At 45.9% G+C, this 12,358-nt stretch overlaps 1 protein-coding gene across 6 annotated transcripts in view; it reads right to left on the minus strand.

Annotated features, from left to right (window-relative positions):
- Positions 1-442: 442 nt before the first annotated feature.
- ZBTB20 (zinc finger and BTB domain containing 20) overlaps positions 443-12,358 on the minus strand; it is a 626,502-nt gene continuing 614,586 nt past the window's right edge. For all 6 annotated transcript variants that reach the window (XM_030533280.1, XM_030533289.1, XM_030533273.1 and 3 more), the window contains one exon: positions 443-955. In XM_030533280.1, coding sequence (XP_030389140.1) covers positions 537-955 — 419 coding nt within the window. In that variant the 3' untranslated portion in view covers positions 443-536. The remainder of the gene's footprint in view (positions 956-12,358) is intronic.

A 12,358-nucleotide genomic window follows, 5' to 3' on the forward strand; every position in this document is an offset into this window, starting at 1 on the left:
GTGATATATTCCACAGTTCTAACTGGATACTGTGAAGTCCGAGAGCGGTCAGAATTGTGAATTACGTCCATTGAAACACTGCAAGCGGTGTACGTAAAATGACAGTAGGCCTTGTAGATTTCGTAATATACTCTTGTTTTGTTTTTTTGTAGTGCTCTTCACAAGTGAGAAAAAAAAATGATTTTTTTTGTTATTTTTTTGTTTGGTTTTTTTTGTAGTAAAGAAGGGTTGTATTTAGAGGCCAGTAGCTAGAGATCCAACCAGTGGAGCTCCTGAAGCACTACCTGGCCTTAAGGCCACCATCCAAAGGAGGTCGGGAAAACTATTATTCACCCAGCCTCCGGAAATGTAATGTACCAGCAGGCAAAAAACAGTTCTTCATGTAGTACAAAAACAACAAAACTAAAAGTAAAGAAAAAAAGGAAGAAAGAAAAAGGTAAAAAGGAAACAAAAACATTTCTTAAATTCTAGTGCCATAGCTTTTTTGTTGTTGTTTCTATTTTTTTTTGTTCATAACAAAGAGACAGAGATTCTACTTATCCGTCTGACACATGCATCCTCATGTGGTCGTTGAAATGCTCGATTTGGTCAAACTTAGCTGGACAGACAGAGCAGACGTATGTGGTCCCCTCCGTGCAGGCCACCACCCCGGCAGGGACAGGCCTGGTGCCGGTGCCTGCTGCGCCGGTGGTGCCGTTGGTGGCACTATGCAGAGCCACGTGCCTCTCCAGAAGGGTCTTGTGGGAGAACTTCTTCTTGCAGATGTAGCACTCGTAGGACTTCTCCCCCCGGTGGAGGCGCATGTGCACGTTGAGGGAGCTCTTCTGGGTGAAGCGCTTGTTGCAGATGCTGCACTGGTAGGCCCTCACGCCGGTGTGCGTCACCATGTGTTTGATTAGGTAATCCTTTAAGGAGAAGGAGCGCCAACAGATGCTGCATTGGTGGGGCTTCTCACCTGCCCAGTACCAGAGAGAGAGAGAAACATAAACAAATAAACAGACAATTTTTTTTTTTTTTTAACAAATTAAGCTCAGTTCAGTGAGGCTCTCTGGAATAGGCTAGTTCCAGGTCTGTCTGGAATCTCTGGAGACATGATCTGGGGGAGGAAGAATGGTTTTGTTAATAATAATACAAAACTTGGGACATAAACAATACTTTTCATCCATAGATCTCAAAATGCTTTACAAAGGGGACGATCATTATCCCCAATTAAACAGAGAGCGAAAGAGATTCAGCCCAGATTTTTAAAGGTATTTACGCACTGCTGGGCTCAGCATTCCAAACTCTAACTGACTCAGAAGACTATATCTCATGTTCAGAAGTGAGTTAGGAATGTAGGCATCTAAATTCCATCAACTGTCAATGGGATTTTGGCTCCTAAGTGTGCCTAACTCCCTTTTGAAATGAGATGCAGGCTCTTAAATCTGTTTGGCGTTGCATCACTGAGCACAGCAATGCCTAAATAACTTTTAAAATCTGGACTTTAATGACTTGTCCAAGGTCACACAGCAAGTCGCTGGAAGAGTCAGGAAGACAACCCAACTCTCCCTTGCTCCCAGACACATGTTCTAACCACTCAGCTACAGTTGCTCTCTGAGCACAGGGCTGGGAACTAGAAAATGTGTTTCATTCTTGTTTTCTAGCACTCACCTCCTGGCTGGCCTTGGTCAAATCACTTCATCTCTCCGGGTCTCGGTCTCTCCACCTGGGGATAATGATACTGACCCGCACCTCACATGGGAGCTGTGACCCTTAATACATTCAGGTTTGTAAAGTGCTTTGAGATTCTCAGATGGAAGGTGCTAGAGAAGGGCCAAGGATTATTATTTCGTAAGAGAGGTTTAAATGTGTTTCTCCTTGTTCTGGTTAAACGTGGCAGCTGAACAATTTGCAAGAATAACTACAAAGGCAATTTGAACACACAAAAATTTATGAGCCAGCTACACAAAGCAAAAGCTCATACAATGGCTACATCTCCTGCACGACAGACATGAGAATTAAACGGTGTGACTGCCATTTCAATCGAACACCAACAATCGTGGGAATTAGGGATGCGGCCCTCTATCCCAGTGTATTCTCCACCCCTGGCCAATCTAAGATCGTTCTCTACAGCGGGTCTAATCCCGCCCTCAGTTTGATCCAGGCAACCCAGTGACCAGAAGGGTGCAACTGAAGGCATCATTTAGTCCAGTATATGTGATAGATTTGTCCAGATTAGCTCCAATTGTCCCACAGGATGTTCCACTCCTTACTTTGGGAGACAATTCCCAGACTTATACACTGTACTGTCAGGCAATGTTTTCATGATATTCACTCCACATTTTAGCATTCATCTAAATCCATAAATGCCACACCAAAACCCGTAACTCCTTAACTTTATTTCTTAAATCATATTCGGGGCATTCAAGTGTTTTAATTCATCATCCCAAGAATTTACTGCCACTCAGAAGGATTCTAACATTTAATTTAAAAAGATTGTAATGGCACTTTTTTTAATTTGCCCATTGGTCACTCCAATTTCCTAGCCCCTGGAGATGCTTCACTTTTTTGAAGAGACATTTCCGCTTTCTCTTAAAGTATATGTGCTGACTACTTTAAACTGTAATACGGCCTAGTCTCATATCAATGTGCAGAGACAAGAACATGTCATTGGCAACATTTAATTGCTTTTTTGTGCTGTGAGATTACAGTATATGGCTCAAACTCTATGTCAGAAGAGATAATTTAATTCTGACTGGGTGGGGAAGGGCTTATACTTTTATTATGAGCCTTTATTCCTCTCCAGCTACTTTGCAGTTGAATAGACAGGGACTGCATGGGGCCAAATCAGTGGCTAGCGTAAGTGGGTGCAACTCCACTGTCTTCAGGCATTGCATTTCCTTAAACCAGTGGTGAATCTGTCCCACAGCTTGTAAAATTATTGGCAAAAGCACTTCCTCTCTCCCCGTGTACGCCAATGTGGTACAAATTTACACCACTTGTTCTCATCTCTGCCTCTCCGAATAACAAATTCTTTCATCTAGGATTTAAGCAAAAGGTTTAACAACCCTTGCCAGTCATCAGGGTCGCAGGTTTTCAATAATCTGCATAGATAAACGCAGCTGAAGGGAGAGCTTCCTTCCCATCTAGTATCGTAAACAACTAGGGTTTTGATCCCTGAGGTCTTTGATTAGATTGGTCGAAAGAGAACTGCTGGGTGCGATGGCCACATACATTGTGCGATTGAGCTTTCTGAGCAAATGAAGCAGAGGCCTATTGATATCCTTCCATTTGCACTTCCCCATTTTACTACCTCTTCAGTGCAAGTGCATTAGTCTGGATGGTACAAATATACAAAACTAAGGACCTCTTCTCTCCACTATCGGTTTTTACTGAGGTTTTAAAAAGGTAATAGCAGGTAGTGTGACTGATTCAATGCAAAACACGGTAAACACGATTCCTAAACATGTGGGTTTCTAGCACATCTGTAACACAACTGTCAGGCTGTAATGGGGCTTTAGCATGGTGAGTTTGCTGCATAGATGGGATTATCTAACTGTGCCTGTAACTAGATTAATCAGATCGTCTGACCTATACCTCCTTAGAACGAGTTTTGCTCCCACTGAAGCAAATAAGTGTTTTGCCTATTGATTTCAATGGGAGCAGAAGTCAACCCAGTACAATGCGTACTCCACACGTTCAATAGTTTATCTTTGTCAACCAGGAAATTCCCCATTTCATATCCTTCTGAACTCCTATTCCCTGGCTTCAGATGGTGAGTATTTTGCTAGCCAGGAAAATGTATCCTCTTGCCCTCCCTCCATATTTGCTACTGTTTGCATGATTATATATATATTGTGATACGGTATTTACTCCATCATTTGCTTCAAAATCTTTGTGTGGGGTCTTCTCTTCTAGGAATCTCACAAATAAATCAATATTTTTTCAGATGCAAATTTATTTCCTTACCAAACAATCCTTCTGTCACCTTTTCCTACTGAGAATTATTTGCATCAAAACAAGCAGAACCATGAAAAAATGGTTACTAACCTTTCTATAACTCTTGTTCTTTGAGATGTGTTGCACATGTCCATTCCAGTGTAGGTGTGTGCATGCCCCAAGCACAGTTGCTAGAATTTTTCCCCCTAGTGGTGTCCATTGGGTCAGCTCTGGTGCCCCCTGGTGCTGCATACATATAGTACCAGTACATTGACCCTGTGCCCCCTCAATTCTTTCTTTAACAGCTGACTCTGACTAAAGAGGAATGGGGGCATGTCTTGGAATGGACATGTGCAACACATCTCGAAGAACAACAGTTACAGAAAGGTTAGTAAGCGCTTTTTCTTCTGCAAGTGCTTGCACATGTCCATTCCAATGTAGGTGACTCCCAAGCAGTTGCATAAGAGGTGGATTCAGAGTTCATTAACATGCTGACTGCAATACTGCTCGGGCAAAGCTGGCATTGTCTCTGGCCTGCTGGGTGATGGCACAGTGAGTTGAGAATCCTCTACTACTATGAATAGCTGAGCAGATCTACGGAATGGCTTGGTCCTTTGTATACAGAATGTCAGGGCCAGTCTAACATATAAAGTGTAGAGGTTGCTCCTCCCTATTTGAATGCGGTTTTGTGAAGAACACAGAAGGAAGATTGCTTGACTGCAGTGAAATTGCAAAACCACTTTGGGAGGAAAGCCGGGTGCGGATGCATCTGCACCTTATTCTTAAAGAAAATCATATACTGGGGCTCTGACATGAGGACACGAATCTCTGAAATCCATCTGGCCGAGGTGATGGCCACTAAAAGGGCTACTTTCCAGGAGAGGTGAACTAATGAGCACGTTGCCAGTGGCTCAAATGGGGGACCTGTAAGCCTTGATAAGACAAGGTTCAGGTCGCAGGAAGAAATGGGATCCCTAACCTGGGGTGCAACCTCTCTAGGCCTTCAAGGAAAAGAATAACCATCTCATGCAAGAAGACAGACTTCTTGTTGCCTGGGGGATGGAAGGCCAAAATCACTGTGAGGTGGACCTTAACTGAAGAAATAGCCACATTTTGTTATTTCAGATGTAACAGGTACACCAAAATAAGCTGCAAAGAGGAACACAAGGGCAGAACTCCATGTTGGGAAGACCAGATGGAGAATTGCAAAGTAAGTGGTCCTGGTGGAGGGTTTCCTACTGCCCAGCAGGACCTCACAGACTTGCTCCAAGCATGCCTGCTCCTCTGGATTCAGCCATAGAACTTCCAAGCTATCAGATGGAGGGAGCTGAGGTTTGATTTGAGTAGCCGATTGTGGTTTTGGGAGAGCAGATCCAGATACAAAGGAAGCAGGAGAGGGGCCTCTGCCGAGAGGCCTAACAAGGTGGCAACCCAATGTTTCCTTGGCCATGCTGGGGCTATGAGAATGACCTTCATCAGAATCTCATACACTAGTGGGATAAGATGAAAGGTGTAACACAGGTGATCTGTCCACGGTAACAGGAAACTATCCATGAGAGACCCCAGGCTGTGGCCTTGCAGTGAGCAGAAGTGGTTGTTATGGTATAATTCCCCAATCTGAACCTTAGAGTCCAAAAGATGGGGTACCAGCATGAATTCCTCTAAGCTTAATTACCAGCTTAGATCTGATAGGCTGCCACCACCCAAAAATATAGTGTTTGGGGCACTCTGGTCCCCCCAAAAAACTCCCCTGGGGATCCCAAGACCCAAATTCTTTGAGTCTCACAACAAAGGGGAATAAACCATTTCCCTTCCCCCTCCTTTCTTCCTCCCAGATCTTTCCCGCCCTGGGTACACTAGGAGATCACCGTGATTCAAACTCCTTGAATCACAACACAGAGAAATCAGGTTTTTTCTCTCCCTTCTCTCCCTCTCCCAGGCTTTCCCTCCCTGGGCTATCCTGGAGAGATAGACAGATTCAAGCTCTGTGAATCTAAAACACAGAGGAAATTCACCTTTCCTCCCCCACTCCTCCTTCCCTTCTCCCACCAATTCCCTGGTGAGTACAGACTTAGTTCCTTTGAGCCCTAACAAGGGGAAAATCAATCGGGTCTTTTATAAAGAAAACTTTTAATAAAAGAAAGAAAGAGTAAAGATCATCTGTGTAAATTCAGCATGGTATATTACAGGGTCTTTCAGCTTATAGACACCAGAGAGAAGCCTCCCCCTAGCAAAAATACAATTTAAAATACTTCCAGCAAAATACACATTTGCAAATGCAGAAAACAATCAAAAGACTAAACTCGCCTTTTTCCTGGTACTTACTAAAATTAGAACAGAAGAGATTTTTTCAGAAAGATTGGAGGAATCTGCTTACATGTCTGGTCCCTCTCAGAACCCAGACAGAACACGGACAAAGAAAGAACACACAAACAAAGACTTCCCTCCACCGAGATTTGAAAGTATCTTGTCTCCCGATTGGTCCTCTGGTCAGGTGTTCCAGGTTCACTGTTTGTTAACCCTTTACAGGTGAAAGAGACATTAACCTTTAACTATCTGTTTATGACACTAGTGACATTTCCTGTTGATCTGGGTAGGTCTAATGGGGGAATTCCCCACTGCTGGAAAATGATCCTTGCAATGTCCAGCCAAAGGGACCGTTCATGGTGAGCGGAAAAGGACCTGCTGAGGCAATTCACCAGCTGGTTCTGTGCTCCCAGGAGGTGAGAAGCCTTGAGATGGATTGAACGTGCTATGCAGAACTCCCACAGATGAATTGCTTCCTGACACAGAGGGGAAGAGCATGTTCCACCTTGCCTGTTGAGGTAGAACATAGCTATCAGGTTGTCTGCGAGAACCAAAATGACCTTGTTTACAATGTGAGGTAGGAATGCCTGGCAGGGTAGGCGGACCACCCTGAGCTCTCTGACGTTGATATGGAGAGAAATCTTTTCTGAGGACCAGAGGCCCTGAGTCCTGAGGGACTCCAAATGGGCTCCCCATCCCAATGATGATGCATTCGAGAGCAAAGACATCGAAAGTTGGCCCGCAAAAAGGGTACACCCATACAGACCATGCAGTGGTCCAGCCTCTGCTCCAGGGAGATGAGGACTTAAGAAGGTATGATGAGAACTGAGTCCAGATGCTGATGGGCAGGTGAATAAACCATGGCCAGCCACACTTAAAGAGAACTGAGACGCAGCCTTGTGTGTTGCATGATATGTGATGACATGGCCCAGAAGACTCAGACAGCTCTGTGTTGTCATAATCAAATGGGCCTTGAGGGACCTTCTCAGGGTCACGAGCTCCCAAAACTGGTCTCCTGGGAGCAAGGCTTTGGCCTGAATGGAATCAAGAACTGCACCGATGAACTCTATCCTCAAATCAGGAAGAGAGTGGACTTTTGTGTGTTTATTAGCAGGTCTAGGGCCTGGAAGTATGATTGGATGATGAGGATATTGGATTCCATCTGAGTCCTGGACTGGCCTTTGACAACCCAGTCATTGAGATATGGGAAGATGTGTACTTTGCATTTGGTGAAGACTCACGGAGTAGCTGACAGGCTGAATGGATGCCAAAGCGAACTGGTAACATACCTGGTTTATGATGAATCTGAGGAACCTTCTATGGCCTTGGAAAATTGATATGTGAAAGCATTCATCTTTTAAATCAAGGGTGGCATACCAATCCCCTAGATTCAGAGATGGAATGATGGAAGCCAGGGAGACTGGGCAGAACTTTAAGTTCTTGAGGTAGCGGCAGAGGCGGCACAGGTCTAGAATAGGTCTGAGACCACCCTTGGCTTTCAGAATCAGGAAATAATGCGAGTAGAATCCCTTTCCTCTTAAGTTTTGTGGAACCTTTTCTATGGCTTCCACCCAAAGGAGAGACTGGACTTCTTGTATTAATAGTTGCTTGTGAGAATGGTTCCTGAAGAGAGATAGGGAGGGAGGGAGGGAGGGAAGGTGACATATACACAAACTGGAGGGTGTATCCCATTTTTGAGTTCAATACCCAGCGGTCCAAAGTGATGCAGGCCCAGGCACTGAAGAAATGGGAGACGCAGTCCAAAAACAGAGGGGTAACTGGATCCAGTATCACAGGGACTGGGATGTCAATCTCGAGCATCCTGACAAAAGGAGTGCTTTGAGTTTCCTGAGTGCCTGGGGGCAACTTGCATTGGACCTGAGGTGAAAGCTGGCAGAGGAGGCCTGTGCCTAACCCCCCGTTCTTTCTTCTCTGTGGGTCCTCCCGGGCTGATGGGGCAAAGTACTTGCCAGCCTGCTGGGGTCTGTAATGTTTCCTAGAAGCCGCTGGGGTATACAATCCCAGGGATGTCAAGGTTGCCCTGGAATCCGTAGGAATTTAGCATCAAGTTTGCTCTGAGAAAAGCGAGATTCTTCAAAGGGGAGATGCTGAACCTTCTGAGGAAACCCAGATGACTGCAACCATGAGCTCCTATACATGGTTACAGGTAAGGCCATGGATCTGGCTGCAGAGTCAGAGCGTCCACGGCTGCCTGTAAGGAGGCCCTTGCTACTGTTTTTCCTTCATTGACCAGTGAAGAGAACTCCTTTCTGGCTTCTTGAGGCAGCCAGTCTTTAAACTTTTGCATGGCATCGCACATATTAAAGTCATAGCAGCCCAGTACTATCTGCTGCTTTGCTATGCGAAGTTGCAGCCCTCCCGTAGTATACACCTTTCTGCCAAACAAGTCTAGTTTTTTGAGGTCCTTCACTTTACGCATTGCTCCCGACTGCCCTTGGCAATCTCTTTCACTAGCAGTTGACATTACCAGGGATCCTGGAGGGGAGTGTGAGTGTAAGAACTCGTAACCCTCCTCTGGCATGAAATAATGCCGCTTCGTACACGTTGCCACGTAGATGGGAGAAAGGGATGTGGGGGTCTATCACAACACCTTAACTGGGTTCATGATGGCTTCATTGAGTGGCCTACAGCCATGTGCCTGGATGCTCAGATTTGAGGCCACTCGCTTTGAGGCCACCTGGGGAGCTTTGTGATTATCCTGGGGAGGAGACACACCAGCTGTCACCACAGCCTCATCCAGGGAGGAGTAGGCGGAAGCCAGCACCGACTGGGGAGCCTCCACCTCTCCCTCCATTTTTCCCCGGACCCATGGGGCCTCCTCTTGAAGTTCGGTACCAGGCTCAGTACCGGAGTTCAGATCAGGAGCCTTCTGGAAAGGCACTAGTGGTGCTCTGCTCTCAGAGCATCTTGAGAGAGAGCCCTGGGCTGGGGGGAACCCCCATGGATTCTGGAAGGGCCACTGCATGGGCACTGGCCCCCATGGATTTCAGAAGGGCAATGCACTTGGTGGCACCCCTGAATTTGGGGCCATAGAGGAGTACGAGTGCCTCAGGGAGTAGTGTGGGAGGCTGTAAGAGCAAAAAGAGAATGACCTCATTTCCAACTATGATGACGAGGAGTCTCAATGATGCGACCAGGGCAGTGTGGACCCCGTTGGTGGCGGAGGTCAGTGCTGCAGCAGTGAAGCCAGTGATGAGGCTTCAAGGAGGGTTTTCCCCTGGAAAATAGTCCTGGTACCTAGGAGAAGACGGCTCTCTGCTGCTCCATGGCACTGGTAACGCTGACTCCTGCACTGCCAAAGATGGAGGCACTAGCAATGAAAGGAGGTCCTTAGCTGCTGCAAATGCTTCAGGAGTTGATGGCACCATAAACATGCTGGAGCCACGTTGCCTGCCTAAGGTTGGTTCCTCCAGAACCAGAGTCAGCGGAGATTGTGTAGGTGCTAGAACCAGGTGTTGAGGTAGAAGAGTGGCTTGGCATGGATCTCATTCTGTACTGGTCTCCATGTCTGGCCAATTTTGGTGCTGGGAATTCATAGAATATCAGGGCTGGAAGGGACCTCAGGAGGTCATCTAGTCCAACCCCCTGCTCAAAGCAGGACCAATCCCCAGATTTTTGCCCCAAATCCCTAAATGGCCCCCTCAAGGATTGAACTCACAACCCTGGGTTTAGCAGGCCAATGCTCAAACCACTGAGCTTTCCCTCCCCAAGTTCTCTCCAGTTGCTTCTTCTTTTTTCTTAAGCACTGGAGCTGGGTACTGGTGTCGAGACTTCCGCTTGGTGGGAGGAGCGCTCCGAACTGACGCTGAGTTACTTGGTATTGAGTCCAAGGAATTTAGCTCTGAAGCAGGTCTCAGAACGTCCTCCCCGAGAAGGACCTTCAATCTCGCTTCCTGGTGCTTTTTTGTGCAAGGTTTGAAGTTCTTACAGATCTGGCAGCAGTCCTTCCTATGAGTCTCTCCTAAGAACTTGAGAAAGCTTCAGTGCGGGTTGCTCAATAGCATCAACTTGCCACAGGAAGCATAAGGCTTGAAGCTCCGTGGCCGAGGCATGCCACCAGGGGACGGACGAACTTTGCTAACTGATCGGGGAAGGGTCCAACACTAATATAACTAAAAACTGACTAACTACAAGCAACTGATTAACTATTTACACTAGAAAGACAGTGAAAAACCACTGGGAAGTTTGCTGAAGCAACCAGAGGAGACCCAGCAACCGTCATGGGCGGAAAGAAGGAACTGAGGGGGTGCAAGGTCAGCAGGGCTCTTTATTCTGGTGCTATGAGTGTGCAGCACCAGGAGGCACCAGAGCTGACCTGATGGATATCACATTAGGGAAAAAAATTCCAGCAACTGTGTTTGGGGCGGGCGAATACTTGCATCGGAATGGAAATGTACAAGCACTCGAAGAAGAAACTAAGGTTACAGGAAACATTACTTTTCAGGACATGAACCCCATATCCATTTTAGCCATGTGCACTTCTAAAATGCATGTGTTCCTCATTTTGGGTCTTTCTCCCATATTTGAATCTCACTAAGGAGAGTGGCATGAAATACTGACCAAAAATGATCAAACCATGACATGAAGGAAAAGGAAGTGAGGCTTTAAAATGTGTAAGGAAGGTTTTCTAGAGCTTTAATTTCATAATACTGCACATCTTAGTTAAATAATTGCACTGTTGGATAGCTTAATGCCAGTCTACATGAGACAGAGTATTGATCCTGTATGTGTGGGAGTGAGGCGTTCGTATGTGTGCGTGTGTGTGTGTACTACAGCACCTATGTTGTATGCAAACCCCACCAACATTTAGTTTCTGGAAGCATGGAAGCTGGGCAGATATTTTATAGACTCCAGGTCTTTGAATTCTCATTTGGGCTCAAAGTCTCCTAAGGGTCTTGGGACTGCATTTCATACAGCAAGTCTAATCCACAGCCTGTGCATTTCATGGTTTCCCCACTTGTTCCCTGCTGCTCCGATGCCTTTCTACAGCTTCTTCTCTGGGATTCTTTTCAGAGGCCTGAGCACTCTGACAATGAAGCCACTCCTCCAGCTGTCCAAGCAGTGGACACAGTTGGTATTCTATTCCCCTGGCTTCTGCTGTTTGGCCAAGGACTTAGTCAACTTTGCACAGTAAAGATTCCTTTCAGGTGTGCCTGGAATCTTCTCACCCATGTACTGGTTTTCAAGAGTATCCCAGAAGTCAGTTAGCTCCCAAATGGAAATGCAAGTCACTTGGGAAATATGTTAAGAGTTCCCCTTTGCCTCTTCGCCCACTGAAACACTTGTCACTGAAAGTATATGAATTTTGAATTCTCCAATCCACAAAAGAGAATCTTTACTGACTCAGGACTGAGAACATCAAGAGTCAGTGGCAGCTCTAGGTCAAATATTTAGGCAGGGCCCTGTATGTTTCCTTAACTACTCCACATGTGCTATCCTTCTGCTGGCTTGAAGCTCCTATTACAACCTGCAGGACATATTCTTAGCTACTGGAACAGCTAACCCAAATGGATCTTTCATGGAAGAACCATTCTAGCTCTGGGAATTGGGATGAAACTCTGTGACTTGATTTTCTATTTTTTTTGAGTGAGGCAATGCCACCAATGCAGAGGCTTTAGCTACATATCCATGACTGGAAAGAGGGAGCTAAGATACGGCCACACAAGGTACTCTTTGGACTCAGGACTGCTTCACCACTGATTTGCTTTATATTTGGCCTAAAAGTGAGAGGAAGTGAGATGTATATGGAAATGCTCCACTTGGGCCAAGCAAAGTGAACGTCATGTTGAATTGGTTCACCTGGGTGCATTTCTATGGTTGATCCTGGCTATTTCTCAACCACTAGCCTAATGTTTTGCTAATTTACTGTAGGTATCAGCTGGTGATGGCAAGATATCCTGAGACACAAGTGTTGCATGTAGAGAAGGTTGGCAAGGGGCTGCTATGCCAGTTTTGCTGTGTCAATCCTGAACGCCACAATACTTTTATACATAACAGCCCCCTGCAGCCCAGTCCAACCCTGGGTGATCCTTAAAGTGATTCTACAGTGTGTATGAGTGGATCAAGGAAAGGGCTCTAATTCAGCCTGATGATTTTTAAGACTACTTTCTAT

The sequence above is a fragment of the Gopherus evgoodei genome, chromosome 1, assembly GCF_007399415.2.
Source record: "Gopherus evgoodei ecotype Sinaloan lineage chromosome 1, rGopEvg1_v1.p, whole genome shotgun sequence".
Classification (NCBI taxonomy): Eukaryota; Metazoa; Chordata; order Testudines; family Testudinidae; genus Gopherus; species Gopherus evgoodei.